This window comes from Gossypium arboreum, chromosome 11 (assembly GCF_025698485.1).
Source record: "Gossypium arboreum isolate Shixiya-1 chromosome 11, ASM2569848v2, whole genome shotgun sequence".
Lineage (NCBI taxonomy): Eukaryota > Viridiplantae > Streptophyta > Magnoliopsida > Malvales > Malvaceae > Gossypium > Gossypium arboreum.
In genome coordinates, this window is record NC_069080.1 from 17,204,196 (window position 1) to 17,227,869 (window position 23,674).

Here is a 23,674-nt window from a genome sequence, read left to right on the forward strand (position 1 = left end):
TCTTTAATTGAGTTAGCATCAAGAGTTAATCAAATACCAATTTAATTAAAAATTATACTTATACTACTAATAAAATTTTAATATCACAGATTAACTAGGTACAAACTTGTTTCAACCAAAATTCTATTTTGATATTTTTATTCGTTTCATTGTAATTATTTTAAATGCTTTTGTTCAAACACATTTGATTCAATGGTATTCGACAAATTTAAGAAAACTTCCGTTATCAGCACATTCCGAACATGAAACCTCTTCAAAGACCACAAAAAAAACCTTAAGAAAAAAATCTAAGCAAGCGATTAAGCATACCACGTAACGATTAGTAAAATATATAAAAGAAACCAGTTAAACAAATGACCTAAAATATTCTTATCAGTTAATAATTGGAGTTAAACCCTTTCGCAAGTAAAGGAAACAACGAGTCTCGTCCATTCAGCTTCGGGAGAAAAAGCTCATTCACAAGTATACACCCATAATTTTCAGCCCTGGCTATTGGACTTTCTCTGCAACTCCCAAGCTCTAAAAAAGTTTAAAGAAAAAAAAAAAAAAACACTAGAGAGAGCAGACAAAGAATTAGACATGGCTACATTTGTTGTACAGCGGGATGAATCACGGTAATGTGTCTCAGAGGATGCGATACATCACTACCTCCAGCATGCTGCACAAACTCGGCCGGTGAGAATGAGTTTCCATGGCACACACAAATGATGCTCACCTCTGATTTCGTAAATCTGTACAGAAAACCGTTTATGGTTTTGCCATCGGGGCCATTGCCCGTCGTCGAAACGCAAGGCATGCTACGAAGGGAAACGATGCAGTCGTGAATAGGAGGAGCTGGAGGCTTGGGAGGTTTTCCCATCTCCCCCTTGTTGGTATCTTTGGTTGAATTGCTGGTTTTAATTTCGGGTTTGGGTGGAGCTTTCTTAAGGTTCAATGAAGTGGATTCCACAGATGGCGTCTTTTCGATGCCGCCTTTGCTACATTTGTCCATGCTTTGGGCGGAGTCGTTTTGGTGGGAGGTACAACTTTGTTCGGACCTCCCCTTTTGATTGCTTCCAGCAGAACAATTTATTTGAGTATGTTCGGCCGGTTGACAAGGACTTGTGTTGGTCCCTGATTCACTACTTCGACCACCTAAATAACACAAGGAAATCGATATTTGGACGACAGAGTATCAAATGTAATTAACACGAAAAAGCAAGCTGAGAGAAGCAATTTACATTTATTCGAAACCCGAGTTTCATTATTGTTCAATTAATCAATACATTATTCAAAAAACACATTTCTGAAATCAAAATCAAGCAAGCGAACCCTTATTTACATACAAATTAATTACTAGACCCTAACTTGTAAGGTTTTAATAGAAATATGAATCAGATTGATAAAAGAAAATGGGTGATGCAAGCTACGATTTCCATTCTAGGGCGCCACATCAAACAATTCTACTGTATTTTCATGACTAAACTTGCATGAATTTGCAGGATTGATATATGAAAGAGAATTAGTGGTACAAGACAAAAAGGAAAACTTGCAAGTATATGTTACCTTGATTAGAAGAGCTTTGAAGATCCGAAACCACAGAGGAACTATACATGGGAGACTCGTTTGATCCAGTTTTCCTATTCCTTTCATCTTTGCTGCTATACTGCTCAGAATCATATCCATTATTTCCATGATGCACACGACCCGTCTGAAACCCTCCATTCATCGCCATGCCCTTCTCACCCCAACAAGGCACCGAATTTACGCAAGGATAGGGGAAGCCATTGGCGAGTGGCACAAACAGGAGATTAGGGTAGGGACACGGGACCCGCACCGGAAAAACTGGGTACGCCGGCGGATTATTTAGTTCGGTGCTCAGATTAAGATTTACGCCACCAAAAAATTCTTCAGCTTTGTTCTTCTTACATTCTCTTTCCTCTGTTACATCGTCGCGGCATCTTGATGGTATTGTTGTCCCTCTTTTCTGCTGCTTCTCTTCTCGTTTCTTCTTCGCTTCTTGTCTCCTTAAAGCTTGAATCTTGCGTTTCATTTGTGGATAAAAAACCAAGCTTTCCCCGAGATCTACAACCGGCACATCATTGGGTTTTGTTTCTTTCTTAATGGGCTTTAATTTTTCGGCTTTTCCTAAGCTTCCTCCGATTGATAATCTCAGCTCCAGCTCAATCTCGTCCTCTCTTAACCCCATAATCCCACTGTTATTTTCCATTTCAAAAGAAAAAAAAAAAAAAGAGCTCAAAAGCACCGTCTTCCGGCTAAAACCTCATGTTACTAATAAAGAAACAATAAAAAATGTACTGTCTTTTGTACGGGTACTTGCTTTTGTAGACTGTTTGGATTCAGATTTTGAGGGGAGAGAAAAGCGTAGGGGAAGAGGAAGAGAAGAGGATAGGAAAGGCCACGTGTCGAACTGGGAGAAGAGGAGAAAATCGGTTGGTGTTGACACGTAAGAGATTCTTTTTGTTAACATATTTAACGGGAGGGTTAAGTAGTATTAAGGCCGGATTAGCACTAATTTTTTTAAACGTCCTCAAGGGCCTCAAATTAAAATCCTCGTTGGCTTCCCTTTTTATCCCCCAACAAAGTTAAATTTAGCGGGAAATCGCTGGTTTAGTTATAATTAAGATCAGGATGACACGTGTTCCAAGTGCATGAGGAGGTGAGGGACACGCCACGTTTTTGGCTTGGTGGTGTGAGTTGATGAAACAAAACAGGGGAAGCTTTCTGACACTCTGGCAGATACTGCCACGTGGGGGAGATCTCGCTGTCCCGAGGATCTCGACCGTCTCATTCACTTTACGAATCCCCAGGAATCGGAAAACTACGTCGCGGCTTCTGGGGAATACGAAACGTGTAAAATCTCGTGAGGGTAGGACCTGTTTTCCCCGCGTTACATAATCGATTATGAAGACATGTGGCTGAAGGATGTCAAGTTGTTGCGTTTCGCAGCTTTTGGGAGGGATGTGGGTCATATGATACACGTGGTGAGAGATCTCTCGATAGAAACACCGGCACGTGTTAAGCTTAAAAGCGGGTTGGGTTTAAAAAGGCCTGGGGAACGTACGAGGCCAGACGTGGAGCCGGTCTACAGCAAAAGTGGAGGAAGTGGGCGCATGAAGGCCACGTGGCAATGTCGATGAAGGAGCAGAGCAAATGACAAGCTTTGTGAGAGTGGGAATCCCTACAACTAAAGCACTAAGCTTTCCACACTTGTCTTTCTTTTTTTTTTCTTTTTTTTTTTACATGAAAATGTTATGAGTAAATTTAAACCCTTTATTTTTAAATTATAAAAATATTAAATTTTAATTTGTTTTTATATTTTATTCTAATTTAAGATTTAATCTATACATATTTTAATTTTGATATAATTTAATATTTTAATTTTTATAATATCAGTAGTTAATTTTAAATACTTAATTCTAATTAAAATAATAAATATAAAATTTTAAAATTATTAGCATAGTTAAAATTCTTTATTAAATTCAAGTCTATTGTAATAATAAATTTTTTATTACATAGATATTAATTTTATTTTATTTTTCAAAATGTTACACCGATACAAAAGATATTCTAACAATATTACAAATAACCTAAATTTTTAAATTTAAAAAAGGAAAATCTAAATTTTAAAAATATAAATATAAATTTTAAATATATAAAGAGAAAAAAGTTATAATCTTTAAATTTCACACTATAATTTAATTAAAAGAGAAGTAATAAATCAAACACCAAGCATGAAAACCATAATAATTATATATTATAAGTTTGAAACAAGGGTTTAAATAGGGAGAAAAGCTTTGTGGTATTGTGATGGGACAAATCTTCTGACAGAGGAGCAAAATGCTAACACCAACATCGGTTTTTTTTTTTCATTTGACACTAAACACCATATAATATTATAATATTCAATTAAGGATAATTTTTAGGTAATTGTTCATTCAATTTGTAGGCTATTTTATTTTCGTCCTTTAAAATAAAATTTATAAAATTTTATCATTTAATTTCTAAAGTATTTTCGCTTTAGTCACTCAAGTAATAAATTTTAATGATGATTAACTATACACATCACATCATGTTTATATTTTCATTTTGGTTACTCAACTTTTAATTTTCTTTCATTTTGGTCACCCAAAAATATTTTTTAAGTAATGATTAGGGTACATAAAATCAAGGATTAAAGTAAGAGCGATTGAACTAAAATAATACACAAGAATCATCAAAATTTCAAAACATCAAAATAAATTAAATAAAATTTTGAAATTTTTATCTATTGAAAATATAAACTGATTTGTTACTATAATATTATAATTAATTAATTTAATCTCATTTTAAAATTTAAAATTGTATTTTATATAACACCCTAACTCGAATCATGTCAAACAGGTTACGAAATATTACGAGAGTTTACAGATCAATTAATCAGACATTTTATATAATATATCATTCATATCAGAAATGAATTGAAATCAAACATATTGTCCCTTATATTAGCGCTCGGGGCCTAAAATACACATTAGAAGCAAGTAGGGACTAGATCGGGTACTCAAAGAATTTTTCTGAGAACATGAAAATATTTTAAAGATGCAAGGGACATACGCCCGTGTGGCCAGGCCGTGTGGGCATTCAAAATAGGGGAACGGGCATGTCCCAGCCCGTGTCCATACCCGTGTAACTCTCTAACTTGGGTCACACGCCCGTGTGCTAGGCCGTGTTGAGCATACTGATTTACGCAATTAAAAAATACAGGGGAGACACGACCGTGTCACTTGGCCTGTGTGACATACGGCCAAGACACATGCCGGTGTCTCTGCCCGTGTGGACAAAAATAGGTAATTTTCAAGCCACATTTCTCACCCAATTTGGTACCTACCTAAACACAATAATTTTGCCCATCAACAAAACATAACAAAGCATTCAAAACAAGCCAAAATCATGTCTTAAACATGAAATATTACCACATACAACCAATATGCCCTTAGGCACCTTAAATAACAATTTAAGAACATGTCAACCAGGGGCGAAGCCAGAAAATTTTTTTAGGGGGGCCGGATGAAATTTTAATATTTTATAGTTTATAACTTTATAATTTGTAAAGGATTAAATGGAATTTTTATAATTTTAGGGGGGCCAAAGTGTAATTTTACCTTTACTAATTTAAAATTTTAAAAAAGTTTAAGGGCCAACATAATAATTTTACATTTTAGGGGGGGCCGGGGCCAATGCCAGCCCCCTGGCTCCGCCCCTGATGTCAACCAAGTATCTCAAGTTACCTAGATGACCAAATTCATGTATGCATATTCAAACTACATTTTACTTTCTTTCATTCTACCATATCACTCAAACATTAAACATGATAAGTCACTTATATATATACATTAAAATATGCCAACACAAGCCATTCAAATGACTTGTCTCAACAAAACATTTATATACCAACATTGACCAAAATAACCTATGCATGCTATTATATCCGATATTGATTTACTAAAAGTACCAAAAGAGCTGATGGATAGTGTGAAATAGCTTCGACCAGCTTCCAACCCGAACAAGCTTCTGAATTACTATAAAACATGGAAAATAACAATGAGTAAGCATTTAAGCTTAGTTAGTTCGTATAATACAGAATTTAACTTACCATTTAATTACATTTAAGGTAAGCATACAAACATATCCAAACCAATTTGGCCAAAAGCCTAAACACATATTCTCAAAATGTTAGCCACGTAAATCACATATAAGATCCAACACACATGGATGAATTTATCAAGTAATCACATTTCATGAATTTCATGTATATACCGATAATAGTTCATATTGAATATCATATAATTTCATAACAGAATTGTGCTCATTGAACCATTTAGAATATCGTTAGATACACGGGTGGTACACACAGGGTGTACTGAACTGTAATCCGTCAACTCATATTCATATATGCTCATACGAGCTATAAACAGGAAACTCCTCCGAGCTGAATAACGGAAAGCTCATGCGAGCTGTATAACGAGAAGCTCATACAAGCTAAATAACGGGAAGCTCATTAGAGCTGTGGTGTGTCCGCAACACATGCAATGTAACAGTCCGGTTTTGACCCTAGTCGAAATAGTAGTTTTGAGACCACAAATCCGATTCTAAAAAATATTTTAATATTATTTTCTGTGTCTATGATATGAGAATTTGCATCTGTGAAATTTCTGTGATTTAAATTGTCTATTTTTGCGCTTAATTATGAAAAAAGATTAAATCGCGAAAAGTGTAAAAGTTGAGTGCTAGATGTTAAAGCACCTATTTGGATTGGCTTCTAAAATATGGGTCATTGCATGTCAAATTTACCATTTATGTTAATGGTGGAAAATTATGGACATGTTAGGAAAGTTTTAATGATTTATTAATGAAGGGCAAAATGGTAAATAGTGTATTAAATGAATTAAAGTAAATTAAGTGCATGAAATAAGCCATTTCTTCATGCATTCTTGTCGAAAATCAAAAGAAAATAGGAAGGAATAGAGCTTTAGGGTTTCGACACTTGCAAGCATCAATTAGGTATGTGTTTTTGCTCGGTTTTTGATAATTTCTACATTTCTATAAACGTTGCTTTGTGTTCTTCAAAACCCATGTCTAAATTTCTGTTTTTGTTGAAGATTATAAAATGTGCCATTGATGATTATATGAGCTTTGTAGTGCTCTTCTATGGATTATGAAATATATATGTTAGATTATCATGTTTTGTTCTTGAATTTTTGATGAAATGAGCTATTTGGGCTAATTTGTGAAAATGAGGTTTTGAAGGACTAATTTGTGAATTTAACATGTTGTATGGGCTTATATAAAAGCCATGAAAATTCGACTAGCCTTTGTTGCAAAGAAATTTTACATATTGGTGATTTTGTGTAAAATGGACTAAATTGTCAAAGTGTGAAAATGTAAGGGCTAAAATGTAAAGTGCCCTAAATATGTGTATATAGATTAAATTGAATGAAATGAATGATTAAATGGTTGAATTTGTATTGTATTAGATCAAGAACAAAGAAAATCGGACTTAGATCGAGGGAAGTCCAAGGTAGTCGAATAGTCGACTCATTTTCATCCGAAATCTGTACGATGTAAGTCAAACTACACTTATGTGTTAAGTTGATTAAATTCTGTGTTTATAAACTGTTATCTGTATTGGACGGCCTTGAGAGCCTGATAAAAGAACGTTGGTATTAATCTGAATTATCGTGTAAGACCGTGTCTGGGACGCAGGCATCGATTTGAAATTTAAGTGTAAGACCATGTCTAGGACATCGGCATCGTATCTGTTTTCGTATAAGACCCTGTCTAGGATAGAGGCATCGATACTGAATTACATGTAAGACCACGTCTAGGACGTCGGCATTATACTTGTCTGTGAATATTTATTCCGTTTCTGGATTGTTCGATGATAAAGTATGAGATATGAAATGTATAATTCATAAAGGTACGTTTGTATCGTACTAGATTTCTGAATAGAAAAGACTATGTTTCTGTGAAGTAAGGAAATATTCTATGAGACGGTTGTGAAATCTGGCCATTTACTATTATTTTTATGTTATAATAGTTGGGAATTTGTATTTGACTTACTAAGCTCTTCGTAGTTTACTCTGTGTGATTTTTGTCTGTTTTACAGTTATCGTAGCTACTGAAGGCTCAGGATAGTCGAGGATTGTCACCATACTATCAAGCTCTTTTTAGTACCTTTGAAAGTGTTAATATTGCTAAATATGGCATGTATAGGCTAGAATGTCTATGTATTAAGTTTTGAATTGTATATATGTTATGCCATGTCAATTGGCTAGCAAATGTTAAGTTTTGTGCATAGTTTTGATGAATGTTTTGAAATGTGCTATGTTCTAATGTGTTTTGGTCATATTAGAGCATTGAATTGGTTGGAAATGTTGGTATACTTGTTGCATATTAATGTTTGTAGGATTGGAACCATATGGGGTGGCAAATTGGCTTAAACCAAGCCTGCATTGTGCCACACAGCCAGGGAACGTGGGCGTGCCTTGTGGCAGTGTGAGAAAGTCAGTAGCTAACTAAATTTTACATGGTCATAGCACACGACCGTGTCTTTTGGCCTTGTTAAAAAGTTAGTATAGGACCTATTTTTGGCACGATTGGATCACATGGGCGTGTCTTGTGCCTGTGTGAGTCACACGGCCTAGTCATACGGGCGTGTGGCTTGGTCACATTTGAAAATATTGATTAAGTGATGAAATTTCTGAAAGGGTTCGGTTTAGTTCTGACCCTCCTTAAATGTATATTTTAGGTTTCGTAGACCATCTTAATGGATGAATTGTGGATGAATATTTATGTATTGATATTATATGATATTTGTGAATCTGTATTACTCCGAAATGCTCTGTCTGTAAGGTGACTCCCATTTCCTATTTCGGTGACGGTTACGAGATAGGGGTGTTACATTTTATTGGTATCAGAGTTATGGTTTAGTCGGTTTTAAGACTACCATAGTGTATATGAGTCTAGCTATACATGCCATATATTTGAATTTGTGATAGTGTGATGACTCCTAACTTTGAAATGTGCTTTTATATAGCAAATAGATCTTGATAGAGCTGTAGCTGACGATGTTGAAAGTAATGCGCCTGCTCCCGCACAAGGGGCGGTGCAAGATGATTCACGACCGGCTATGAGTAGCTGTGATAGTGAGGCTAAGCAAGCCTTCTATCAGATGATGAATGAATGGTTCACCCAATACATTAGAACCAATCCGACTGTACAATAACCTCCACCCCCGGTTAATCCTTCTCAGATTCCTGTCGTGACTTCTGTGAATCCGGTTCAGCTAAATAGACCACCGGTTGATAAGATTAGAAAGTATGAGGCTGAAGAATTTTGAGCTACAACAAATGATGATGATGAAAGAGCCGAATTCTGGTTAGAAAATATAATACGGGTATTTGATGAAATGTCTCTGAATCCAGAAAAATGTGTTAAATGCGCTGTTTCACTTCTGAGAGATACGACGTATCATTGGTGTAAAACTTTAATATCTGTGGTTCCGAGCGAACGAGTTACCTGGGATTTCTTCCAAGCTGAATTTTGGAAGAAATACATTAGTCAGAGATTTATTGATCAGAAACGTAAAGAGTTTCTCGTGCTTAAATAAGGTTGTATGTCCGTTAGTGAGTACGAACGAGAATTTGTGAGATTGAGCCAATATGCTTGGGAATGTGTATCAAATGAAGCAATAATGTGTAAAATATTTGAAGATGGACTAAATGAAGATATCCGTCTTCTAGTGGGGATTTTAGAGATTAAAGAAATGGTAGTGCTCGTTGAACGAGCATGTAAAGCTGAAGAATTAAGCAAAGAGAAAAGAAAAGCTGATTCTGAAGCTAGAGATGCTAGAAAGAGATCTTCGAGTAAATCATTTCAGTCTAGACCAAAGAAATTCTGAGATGGTCAGAACTGTTCAAATACTAATGTGGGACATTCAAATCGAGATCGAGCTAGATCGTATTCGAACACCAGAGCCCCTGTTACTTCTGTTGCAAGTGTTGGAAATATCCGATCTGATAAACCTAAGTGTAAACATTGTGGTAAAAGACATTCGGGAAATTATAGATTAAATGACCGAGCCTGTTTCCGATGTAGATCCCTGGATCATTTTATAAGATATTGTTTTGAACCCACTGAGCAAGAGAATGTACAGAATCCGAGACAGAGTAACACCTCATCTAGAGGTAGACCTTCCAGAAACACGAGAAATACAAGTGGTGATCAAAGAGCTACTAGGGATACTATTGTTAGATCTGAGGCCAGAGCACCTGTCAGAGCCTATGCTATCTGAGCTCGTGAGGAAGCCTCGTCTCCAGACGTTATTACTGGTACTTTTACTCTTTATGATACTTCTGTGATTGCATTGATAAACCCTGGATCAACACATTCTTATATTTGTATGAATTTAGTGCACAGTAAGACTTTGCTTGTAGAGTCTACTAAATTCGTAATTAAAGTATCGAACCCCTTAGGCAAAAGTGTCTTGGTTGATAAAGTCTGCAAGAATTGTCCGTTAATAATTCGAGATATTTGTTTTCCTGCTGATCTGATGCTTTTACCTTTCGACGAATTTGATATAATTCTGGGGATGGACTAGTTAACATTGCACGATGCTGTTGTGAATTGTAAAAGAAAAGTCATTGATTTATGCCTATTAATAGCAACCCACATAATTTCATAAAATTTACAATTTTACCACAAATTTATCATCTTTTTAATTTAGTCTCTAATTGATAATTTCATCAAAATTCTCTTTACAAAAGTTGTTTATCCAACAATAACCTTTCATTTTCTATAATAAAACTTCATAATTCAAGTATACTCATCAATGGAAAAACCCTAATACTTTAACGATTTTGCAAATTAATTCCCAAGTTAGTTAGATTAAGCTACTACGATCTCGAAAATATAGAAATCATAAAAAACGAGACAAGAATACATACCTAATTGAGCAAAATAAGTTTGCTAAAACTTAAACTTCCATGACTAGGGTTTTTTTTTTTCGATGGATGATGATGAAAATGATAATAGTTTGTTTTATTTTATTTATTTATCACTTAAATTATTATTTTCCAAAATTACCCTTAATAATTCACTAAATTCCAATGATGAATAGTCATGTTTAACCACTAAGCATTTTAATGGTATATTTACCATATAAGGACCTCCAATTTCAAATTATATAGCTATTTAATACCTTTAGCTATTAGAACTCAACTTTTGCACTTAATGCAATTTAGTCCTTTTCATCAAATTAGGTATATAAATAGTAAAATTTCTTAACAAAATTTTTATACTGTATTTCTATCATACAATAGACCATATAATAATAAAATGAATTTTTCTCTGACTTTGGATTTATGGTCCCAAAACTACTATTCTGATTTCACTAAAAACGGGCTGTTACAAGGAATTTTTGTTCTCGAAAATCTTACCAGTAAAGAGGTTTGAATATTACTTTCTCATAATTTCTTTGGGTTCTCAAGGAGCTTATTCTATTCTGTGTCGTTGCCAGAGAACCTTTACTAAAGCTACATTTTTATTTCTCAATTCTTTCACCTTTCATGCTAGAATTTGGATCGGTTCTTCACTATATGTCATGTTAGGTTGAATCTTGACATCCGTCGGGGAGATAATATGTGAAGGGTCAGATCGGTACCGTCATAACATAGATACGTGAAAGATATTGTGAATCTTTTCTAGTTCTGACGATAAAGCTAGTCGATACGCAACAAGTCCAATTCTTTCAATAATCTTATACAGCCAAATAAATCGTGGACTCAACTTTCCTTTATGACCAATTCAAAGAACTTTCTTCTAGGGCAAAACTTTCAAAAATATTGTCACCAAATTGAAACTCTATATCTTTACGTTTAAGATCTGCATAAGATTTCTGACGATCCGAAGCTGCTTTTAAGCTATCTCAAATCACTTTCACTTTTTCCTTAGTCTCGCGAATCAAATCAACCCCATGCATCTTTTTCTCACTGAGCTCAGTCCAATATAACGAAGTTCGGCATTTGCGACCATACAGAGCCTCATACGGTGCCATTTTTATACTTGACTGAAAACTATTATTATATGTGAATTTGACTAATGGCAAATATTTTTCCCAATTGCCTTCGAGCTCTAAAACACAATACCACAACATATATTCAAGAATTTGGATCACACGCTCGGACTGACCATATAAAATGCAGTTCTAAAATGCAATCGCATACCCAGAGCTTCCTGTAACTTTTTTCAGAATCCCGATGTAAACTGCGGATCTCTATCCGAAATAATAGAGACTGGAACTCCGTGCAACCTGACAATCTCCTAAACATATAATTGAGCTAATCTATCAAGTGAGAAATCTGTACGTACTGGAATAAATTGTGCAGGCTTCGTCAAATGATTAACGATAATCCAAGTAACATCTTTCTTTTTTGGAGATAAAGGTAGCCCTGATACAAAATCCATAGTAACTTTATCTCATTTCCACTCCAATATCATCACTGGTTGTAACATTCCTGAAGGTACTTAATGTTCAGCTTTAACTTGCTGACATATTAAACATTTAGATACAAAATCAGAAATATCATGTTTCATTCCCGGCCACTAGTACATTTGTTTCAAATCATTTTACATTTTATTACTTCCCAGATGAACAGACTAGCAGAGGAGAAGAAAATTCACTAATGTCGAATTCAAATGATACAAGAGAAGTTTCGACTACATCTATTTATAGGTCGAAAAAGCCTAATTCTAATCAATGTAAAATATATTATACAAATAAATACTAAATATATTATACCACTAAATCTTTTAGAAGAAAATATATTTTATTTAACTTGACTTGCAAGCAATCTCTTAGAATTTCTGTCATACAACTCTAACAATCTCTACCTTAACATGAATTCTCAACGAACAAGTTCTTCACCTATTCCATGAAAACCCTAAATGGTTTATCTTCAATAATGAACATCAACCAAGTTTGAGTATTACTCGGTTATAGGAAGTGACATAGTCATCATATCTTCAGGATTTTCATGACTACTAATTTTGCTTACAACAATATCACTACGAGCAATAATATCACGAACAAAATAATACCAAACATCAATGTGTTTTGTTCTCTTATGAAACATTTGATCATTTGTAAGGAAAATGACACTTTTACTGTCACAAAATATTGTACTGATTTGAAGGTCTTCGTTGAGTTCACTAAAGAGCTCCTTTAACCAAATAGCTTCTTTACAAGCCTTAGTAATCGTAATGTACTTAGCTTCAGTGGTAGACAAAACGACAGTAGTTTGCAAAGTGGCTTTTCAACTAATTGCACAACCCCCAATTGTAAAGACATAACTTGTGAGAAATCTTCTTTTATTAAGGTTTCCAGCTAAATCAATATCAATATACCAAATGACTCTATCTCTATTTCTTCCAAACGGTAAGCAAACATCAATAGTAGCTTGTAAGTATCTCAAAATCCACTAAATTGTTTTCTAGTCTTCTTTACTAGGATTCGCCATGTATTTTCTAACTGCACTGATTGCATATGATAAATCTGGATGTAAATAAACCATAATATACATAAGAGATCCCACTACATTGGAATATGGAACATGTGACATGTAGTCAATCCCATCATTTGATTGTGGAGACAAAGTCGATAAAAGTTTGAAATGGGCTGCTAAAAGAGTACTAACAAGCTTAGCACTCTGTATATTGAACCTGCAAAGAGCTTTCTTAATGTACCATTTCTGACTTAGGTAAAATTTTGTTTATTTTTCTATCTTTGAGAATCTCCATACCAAGTATCTTCCTTACCGCCCCCAAATCCTTCATCTCAAATTCTTCACTAAGCTAGGCTTTGACCTTTCTTATCTTTCCTTTATTTTTTGCTGCTATCAACATGTCATCAACATAGAGAAGTAGATACATAAAAGAACCATCACTGTTTTTTTAAAATAAACATAACTGTCAAAGCTACTTCTTTTGAAATTATGAGTAGTTATAAAATAATAAAATCTCTTGTACCACTGCCTTGGTGACTGTTTCAAACTATAAAAAGATTTTTTCAACAAGCAAACATAGTCATTTTTTTCTGAGACTATAAAGCTTTCTGATTATTGCATGCAAATGTATTCAAGTTCTCTATGCAAGAATATTATTTTTATATTTAACTGTTTGAGCTCTAAATCATACATTGCCACAATAACAAGCAAGGCTCGAATCGAACTGTGCTGCACAACTGGAGAAAACACATATGTGAAGTCCACAATTAGAATTTGACTATAACCCTTTACAATAAGTCTTGCTTTATATTTGGGTTCTTCAACTCTTTGAGTCCCTTCTTTCCTCTTGAACACCCATTTACAATGAACATCATTTTTACTTTTAGAAAGCTTCACAAGATCCCATGTTCTATTCTTTTGGAGTGATTCTATCTCTTTTTGTATGGCAAACATCCACTTTTCTGAGTCTTCACAACTAACTGCCTCAAAATAAGTTAATGACTTTTGATTTGCATTTATATCTTCAGCCACATTTAAAGCATAAGCAACTAAATCAACCTCGACATACCTCATTGGAGGTTTAATTTCTTTTCTAGTTTTGTTTTTAGCAATAGGATATTGTGGTGAATAAACGACTCTATTTTGAATTTCTATACTAACTTAAGGAGTCAACTCTGTTGTAAATACTAGATCAATCTACAGCTCCACCTACTTTTGTTGTTCTTTATTTAAAGAGTCTTTAAGAGATAAGTTAGGCAGTATAGTAGTTTCACAAAAAAATAACATATTTGCTAATAAAAACTTTTATATTTTCAAGACACCATAGCTTATACCCATTTACACCAACCTTATAACCAAGAAAAACACATTTAATTGATCTTGATTCCAATTTTCCATTATTAGCATGAGCATACACAGAACATTAAAAAATCTATAAATAAGAATAATCAGCAAGGTTACCAAACCATACCTCTTGTGGAGTCTTTTTCTCAATGGCAATAAATAGAGATCGGTTAATAAAAGAATGCAATAGAGGTTGCTTCAGGCCAAAACGACTTCGGTAAATTAGCATTTGATAGCATACATCAAACATTCTCCATGATCATTCTGTTCATTCATTCTGCAACGCAGTTTTGCTGTGAAGTATGACGAACTGTCAAGTGTCCACGATCTATTCTGATTTGTACAATTTGTTAAACTCATTAGAACAAAACTCCAAGCCATTATATAAGCGGAGGTGTTTTATCTGTTTTCCTATTTGTTTCTTAACCATAGTTTTTCAAGACTTGAATGCAAAAAACACATCGCTTTTCCACTTCAGGAAGAACACTTGAACTTTTCTGGAAAAATTATCAGTAAGTGTTAGCATATAATTAGCTTCACCTCCTGAAGGCACTTTGAATGATCCCTAAAGATCAGAATGAATATAATCCAACATTCACTTCGTGTTATGGATTCCTTTGGTGAATCGAACTCTCTTTTGCTTCCTAAAAATATAGTGCTCATAGAACATGAGTTTTCAAATTCCCTATCCATGAAGAAATTCTCTTTTTATCTATTTTTCCATGTCGTTCTCACTTATATGCACTAAATGCATATGCCAAAGTCTAGTAACATCATAATCTGACAAGGAAGAGGAAGCGACGGTTGCATAATCAGTAGCAGTAGAACCTTGCAAAACATATAACTTGACAAATTTTCTTTTCCCTTTCATCACAACGAGGGAACTCTTGCTAATATTCAGAACCCCACTTTTAGCTGTGTATTTGTGTCATTTTGAATCAAAAGTATTTAACAAAATCAAATTCCTCTTCAATTATGGTACATGTCTTATGCCACTAAGTGTTCTATTGACTCCATTGAACATCTTGATTTTGATTGTGCCAACACCTGTGATTTTATATGAAATATTATTTCCCATAAAAACAACACCTTTAGACACTGTTTTATAAGTTGTAAATCAATCCCGATTGGGGCTTATATGGAAGGTGCTGTCAGAATAAAAAATCCACTTCTCGTTCACTCTAGAATTGTTGGTAGAAGCAACTAGAAATTCACCATCATTGTAGTCTTCTACAACATCAGCTTCACCTAATTTTTCTGGTTGTTTTTCCTTTTGATTCTTAGTCTACCTTTTGATCTTGTTCTACAACTTATAACGCTCAGATTTAATGTGCCATTTCTTCTTACAGAAGTTATAGTTTTTACCTCTGTTTGAAGATCTCGATCTACCCTTAGATTTACCATGAGATTTCGATCCTTTGTCCTCCCTACTATTATTATCAGTGTTTCATTTTTGTCTCCCACGAACAGTGAGACCCTCTCCTTAAAAGTCAGATCCAATTATAAGATGTTTCACCTTGTCATACGAAGTCAAAAAAGCATAAACCTCATCAACTGTAAGAGATTCGCGATTATACAAAACCGTGTCTCTAAAGGTTGAATAAGACGGGGGGCAACAAATAAGGTAGAATAAACCCTAGATATTCTTTATCATACTGAACCTCCATGGCCTCTAGGTCTAAGAAAATTTCTTTAAACACAATTAAGTGTTCGTGCATAGACACAACTTCCTCCAAACGTTGAACATAAAAATGCTACTTCATATGTAACTTACTGGTCAGGGTTTTCGACATGTATAACTGTTGTAGTTTCGCCCATAATGCAACGACAATATTCTCCTTCATCACATCTTGCAGAAATTCGTTAGAAAAATGCAAATATAATTGCATCAAAGCTTTTTTATCTTTACGCTTCTTTTCTTCCTCTATGAACGTTGAAGGCATCTTATATATCCCTGGCAAGGCATCATCCAAATCTATTTGCGCAAGATCTGTCTGCATCTTTATCTACCACAACGCGAATCTAGAGTTGCGATCCAACAATGGAATTTTATACTTCAGTGATGTCATTACCATGATCGAGATAAGCAACTCAGAAAGCTCTGATACCAGTTTGTAAAAATTGAACATCGATAATGGCAATATAGAAGAATCGTAAAGAAAAAAAAGGAAAAAACAGAACACGATGAGCAAAGGAGAAGAAAATTCACTAATTTCGAATTCGAATAATACAAGAGGAGTTTCGATTACATCTATTTATAAGTTGAAAAAGCCTAATTCTAATCAATATAAAATATATTATGCTAATAAATGCTAAATATATTATACTACTAAATCTTCTAGAAAGAAAATATATTTTGTTTAACTTGACTTGCAAGCAATCTCTTAGAATTTGGGTTACACAACTTTAACAATAATTTTGAATCTTAATATTTAAAATTTATATTTCAAAACCCAAATTTAGAATTTTAATAATAGGATAAATAAGTACAATTAAATAAATTGTGTGTATTATTTTAATTTCTATCACCTTTTCACTTTAATTCTTGATTTTTTGTACCAATCAATACTTAAAAAGATAGTTGTTGGGTGACTAAAATGAAAGCGACCTAAAAGTTGAGTGACCAAAATAAAAGTGCAAACATAATGTGACATATACAATTGTTCGCTGCTAAAAATTTAAAGCTTGGGTGACTAAAATGAAAATATCCTGATAAACAAAAATAGATTGTTGATTTTAATTCGGATCCGTATATTGTTTGACACTACATTGGGTAGTTGATGTAAAAATATTGATGATGATTCTTAATTTTTTTACCCAATTAATTGAGTATTATCTTTTGAAGTCTATTTTAGTCATTGTGTCAATTACTCATTAGGTCACTTAAATTATGATTTTGTGGAGTTTAGTCTTCGATGTTATTAATTTAGTTTTAATTTTAGAAAAAAACTAAGATTTTAAAAGAATTACGTTTGATCAAAAATTGGTGGCAAGAGGTTACAGTAATTTTAAAATTTTTATAATCTAAGTAAATAAAAACTCTAAGACTTTTTTACCTAAGTAATTTCAAAAATAGTCCAAGTAAATATAATATTTTTATTAATTAATCTACATCTTCTAGTGTACGTTATAATAATTTTAAAATTATTCCATATATTAAAAGTAAAATATTCTAAAAATCATATTAAATTTATTGTGTCAAACTATAATAATTAAATTTTCTTTTAAGGGATGAAGTTGGAAAATTAGAGATGGACCAAATTAGTTTTACAAGGTGATTAATATATACCGAGGTACTTGAATTTAGTAATTTGTAGTAATTTAGATTAAATTAACATTTTTGGGTCACTAAAAATTTAATTGAGTATGTTTTATTTTATAAGGATTTAATTAAATTTTTATTTTTATCAAGAACTTTTTAACCCTTTAACCTTAAATAAATGAGATATGGAATGATTTTAAACTTTTCTGAGAGTAAAAAAAAACTCTCTCATACATAGTAATAATTATAATTATAATTAATATTTAATTATATTAAATAAATTAAATTAAATTTATTTTAAGTCTTTCAATATTTTTTTATTTTACACCGTGGTGATGTGTCATTTTATTATTAACTAATAGTGCATGAGATTTATATACCGACGATGTATCAAATATTAATCTATATTTTATAATCTAATTTCTTTTATATTTTCTACCTTAAAATTTTAATTCTTTCGCAAATAAATATTTGAATATTGATAAATTTTACATTTATATAAGAAATTTATTTCACATAAATTAGGTTTATATTATAGTTATAAGTAGATATACGAAAAGTTGGATTTACATGGCGAATAATATTTGTTTCCGCAAAACCGAACCTAAACCAAGTCAATGGATTGCTCGGCTCCGATTTATTTTCTCTTCATATCTTAGGGTTTAGGATTTTATATATTGTATTTATTTATTAGCATGTACTGCATCTAGAGGTGATAAAGATGAGGAGGAAGACGAGGTGTGAGGACAAGTTCAAGAGGAGTGGCTTTAGGCATGATTGCACTTGCACCTTGGTCTTCAGTCATATCAACTGGAGCATCTAAGGGTGTAGTTAAGTCAAACCCTTGAAGCAATCGAGCCATTGTCAAATGTACAGCCTGCAACGTCCAATTAATTCCCGGGCATGATCGTCTACCAGAACCAAATGGAGTCAGCTCAAAGTTCCGTCCCAAAACATCCACATTTCGATGGCTCGTGAGAAATCTTTCCGGCTCGAACTCCTCGGGCTTCGACCAAACCCGTGGGTCTCGGTGCAACTTCCAGGCATTCACAAATAAACGAGTGCCCTGTGGAATGTGGTAGCCGCTGACACAACAATCTTCCATGAGGACATGAGGGATTAACATTGGCACTGGTGGATACAGACGAAATGTTTCCTTAATAATGGCTTGGAGATAGTTTAATTTCTCCATATCAGAGTCTTCTGCCCATCTGTCTAGACCAATTTTGAGGTCTAGCTCTTGTTGAGCACGCTTCAAAGCGTGCCTACTGTTCATCAAGTTGGACAATATCCATGTCATTGCAATGGCCGTGGTGTCAATCCCTGCTATGATTAACATCTAGATAATACATAAAAGAATAAACCCAGCTTAGGATCATTGAACTATGGTCCAAACATGGATGCATTAATGGTTAAACCATCAACAAATGAAGATTCCAAGGTGCAAAAACATATATATACCGTTATCGGTGCCTTGATAATCTTCTCGCGTGTATGACAATTGTAAAATAATAGAAAGTAGAAAGGCTAAAATGACAATTGAGCCAATTGCAAAAGATGAGGCGGCATATGTGTTAAAAAAAAATTCTAAGATTTTATTATTATTATTTATTATTAGTATGGTTTTATATTAAATTATTATTATTATTATGGTTTCATATTAAGTTATAATTATTTAATTGGTATTATTATTAAATAAATTAAATAGTAGACAATTATATGGTAACAAAAATATACATGTGTAATAATATATATGTATACAAATGTAATATATTTAATTGATATTAAATTAGATATTTATTATTATTTTTATATTAAGTTAAAGATATTTATTAATTAAATAATTAATTTATGAGATTTTGTTTGACAAACAAATTGAATAATGACAATTGTAACAAAAATATACATGTGTCATAATATGTATGTATACAAATGTAATATATTTAATTGATATTAAATTAGATATTTATTATTATTTTTATATTAAGTTAAAGATATTTATTAATTAAATAATTAATTTATGAGATTTTGTTTGACAAACAAATTGAGTAATGACAATTGTAATAAAAATATTGGTACATTTGTAATAAATAGATATGTACACTTGTAATAAAATAACTAATTTACTTAAATCATTAGATTTTTGTGTGAAAAATAAAATAAATGGTGACATATGGTATTGATGGTGTACACTTGTGTGTATATGATTAAATATTTAATATATATTTAAAATAAATATACTATAATATATGTTAATTAAATAAACAAAGTAAATAAAAGAATAAAAGAATGAAATAAAAACAAACAAAGAAAAGAAAGAAACAGAGACATTCGAAACACAGCAGGAAGAAAAGGGCAAAGAAAAGAAAAAGGAAAAATTTAGAGTTTAAGGTTTAAAGCTTTGATTGGTAAGTCATTTAAGTCCTTTCTATTTAATTTTGATGTTTTAGAAGCTTTAAAACAAGATTTTGATGAAATTAAGTTGATAGTTCAAGAGTTCACATATTTCCAAATAGGGTTCATGTTGGACAAATTATGGAATTAGGGATTTAATTGAATGAATTCTAAGTTAGAATCATCAAGGGATTAAATTGAAAACTGGGCTATAAGTTTTATGTTGTAGGGACTAAATTAATGAAATTTCGAAATTAGGAAAATATGCTGGAAATTTTATAGTTAAATATGAGTTTAGACAAAATTTGAATAGAAAAAGAGAGTGAGTTGGATTAAGAAAGTAAGTAAGTTTAGTTAGGATTAAATTGGGAATAAGGTAGGAATTGTTTAGAAATTTAATTATTTATTTTAATTAATGCTGTAAATAATAATGTAAATTACTATTATTTTCGTAGCCAACAAAGAACCTGAATCATTGGCACGAAAAGGGAAGGAGAAAGTTATCGAGGAGTAATCGTAAAATTCGGGTTTGTATTACTATAATTTAAATTATTTATTTATTCATTATATGTTTAATTTAATTTATGTATATGGTAAGTAAATTATAAGGTAAGTATATTTGTTGAATTGTATACAAATTTAATTGAATGATGAATATGTATTGAAATTGAATTGCTTGTGGATTGAAATGGAAAAGTGTATTGAATTGAGTTGAAATTGAAATTGAAAAGTGATATGAAATACCCTATTAACTAGTCGGGCTGAGTCAGATATAATTGGCATGCCATAGGATCTAGAAGTGTACGGGACTTGCTGGCTTTACTGATCAGACACTTTATGTGTCGTATTTCAGGCACCTCGTGTGCCGTATCAGGCACTTCGTGTGTCGTTTTAGGCACTTTATGTGTCGTATTCTGATCAGGTATTATGTACTGTTTTAGGCATAATGTGCCGTACTGGTGTGTTTGGGTTGGAATCCGTGTATCCGTCAAAGTCCGGGTCTGTTAATAGGGTAAACATCTAAAATGAGAAATTTAAAATAAATTGATTGATTATATTATTGAAATATTGAAACAAATGAGAAAGTTGAATTATGAATTGAAATGAAGATTGGAAATGAAAGGCATGAATTTAATATTCATGTAGTGATTGAAATTGTTACATGTGATATGTGATGGAAATTGAAGAATAGTTAAAAATTGTATTGTTATTATTAATTAATGAAGTTTAAGAATGAATTGATATTTGAGAAATTGAATAGTTACATGTTCGGTAATTATAATTCTTTATTGCTATTATAATTTGAATTATGGTAATACTACTGAGTATATTCATACTCAGCATACGGTTGTTTCCATGCGCAGGTTAGTAAAGTCAAGTGTCCCGGCTCAGCATCCAGAGCATTCCCGACTCCAACACAACTTGGTGATGTATTTTTTTTGGGTAAAGGTGGCATGTACATAGGTGTTGTGTGATCACTTGAATATGTATATTATTTTAGTTGTGAAGGATAAATTATAAGGTTTAAATTGTTAAATGAAATGGTAGAAAGGTATATGATGGTAAGAAATAATTTAGTTAAAAATACAAATCCTAAATATTCAAAACATACATGGTTTGAAGTAGCGATAAAATAGTTTTAAAGTACAACCCACAGCAGATCTAAGATTCTTCTGGTACATCAACATCTTCAATGGTTTTTTTTTTTTTATAAAAATTCTGTAATGATATTGGTCAATTATGTATGTTATGATATGAAGTCACTCACATGCTGATGCAGTGGTGTTTTGTTAGTGTACGGAAATTTGCATTGCCTGATTCTTTTTGCACATTGATGATGGTCGTCGTTCTGTCCATTACAGATGACCTTCGAACAAAAATTGCTAGTAATGTGATAATGTATAACACAAATTTACAAAAGTATATATTGTAAATAATAAACCAGACTTCCAAATGCTCTCTGTGTTACACTGATCTTACAGAGAATCGTCTCTTCTCATCCCATGCGAGGTAAAGTTGCCATAATCCGATATATAATTTCATTAGGAAGCATAAGTTTAATTTTAGACCAATCCTAATCACCCGTAGCAGTGACCATTGACGATACTGATGTAAACCAGTTCAAAATATGCTCTTTCTTATTGCATAACTCAACCAAAGGTGCCCTACTCAATAGCCTTTTATCCTTTCAAGAGTCAACATTGTTCCCATCTACTATATTCCAGACAAAACCCTCACGGACCAATTGCCATACATTGCAAATTCCTTGCCACAATCATGAAAAATTAGAACCACTCGAATTCGTTGGAATCAAGCCTTTCCACTTGTACTTCGACTTCAACACTCGAACCTATAAATGGTCTTGTGCTTGTTGAAACCCAATCTTCATAAGGAAAGATTTATTGAAATCTTCCACTTTTTAAATACCCAATCCACCCTCCTTTATTAGCTTGCAAATGTCGTCCCACCTTACCAAATTAATGCCCTTTTTCTCCTCGTTGCATCCCCATATAAAGCTTCGAACGGTTTTATCAATCTTATTACCAAACACTTTTAGGAATGACGACAGTCTGCATGGAATAAGAGGGAATGGGTGAAAGCATGGACTTAACAAGAGTAATTCAGCCAGCCAACGATTGGGAGCAAGACTTACAGCCTCAGAGCTTTTGTTCCAAATGGTTGATGAGATACCCATAGTTATCTTTTGTGACTAGACCTATTTGCTTAGACTCGAAGGCTCATATAAAATTTAGAAAAGTTCGGACAAAAATGTTAAGCCTAGAAAAAGGGCTTGAGCAAAAAAATTAGACCCATTTAAAACATGGGTTGGGCTCAAGCTTGAACATTAAAGGCTCGAGTTCGATCTTTTTTTTTTCTTTAAAAGTTTGTGATGTTTTATATTATGTAATTTATAACACAACAATTAAATCTATAATACCATATAATATTAATATAATTTAAACATTAAAAATTTAATATAATTATATATAAAATTATACTAAATAAAAACATATAAAATTATTAAATGTTAAATTAAAATAAATATAAACAAATATTTTAAAAAAATTAAGAATTAATATAGGCAAACTTAAAATGTGCTTAGGTTAGCCATTTACAAATATAATCAAATTTGCACAGAATTTTAAACCAATATTTCGAGTCGAGTTAAACTTGAGCAAGTATAAAATGTGTTAATATTATGGTTAGGCCCAACTCGAATTAGTCCATGAGCAACTCTGTTTGTGACCTTTAGATGTAAAACTGGAGCCTAAATAGTTTAGCAGATCATTTACATCAGCAAACCCCAATCATAGCTAATTTCATGTTTTAATCTTATTGAAACATTGTTAGAGAAAACTATCAATGTTTTTTGATGATTCCCTATGCAACCTAAAAAAACTAAAAAAACTCGTTAAAGACAGAGTTAATCACCTCTGCGAATAAAACTAAATCATTTGCAAAAAAATCCACCCACCTTTATTAAGAAAAATGGGCGTACAAGTACCTTTGTTGACCTCATGTAGAATTGCATGGGCTAATCTCTCTATACATAAAGACAAATATGAATGGAGACAATGAGGCGGATTCCATTCCATTAATCTATTTGGAACTAGTACTTATGCAAGACATT

General features: G+C 32.7%; 2 protein-coding genes across 2 annotated transcripts; both read right to left on the reverse strand.

Moving 5' to 3' along the window:
• Window positions 1-306: 306 nt before the first annotated feature.
• LOC108472627 (uncharacterized) lies at window positions 307-2,581 on the reverse strand. The gene is made up of 2 exons (XM_017774175.2): window positions 1,546-2,581; window positions 307-1,134 (listed from the first exon to the last, which is right to left on the reverse strand). Exons 1-2 carry the CDS (start codon window positions 2,207-2,209, stop codon window positions 584-586), a joined length of 1,215 nt encoding a protein of 404 aa, XP_017629664.1. The 5' UTR covers window positions 2,210-2,581; the 3' UTR covers window positions 307-583.
• A 15,774-nt stretch (window positions 2,582-18,355) lies between these two features.
• LOC108471608 (nicotine N-demethylase CYP82E3-like) lies at window positions 18,356-18,988 on the reverse strand. Its single transcript, XM_017773203.1, has one exon. The coding sequence runs from the start codon at window positions 18,986-18,988 to the stop codon at window positions 18,356-18,358; it is 633 nt and encodes a 210-aa protein (XP_017628692.1).
• Window positions 18,989-23,674: the final 4,686 nt, after the last annotated feature.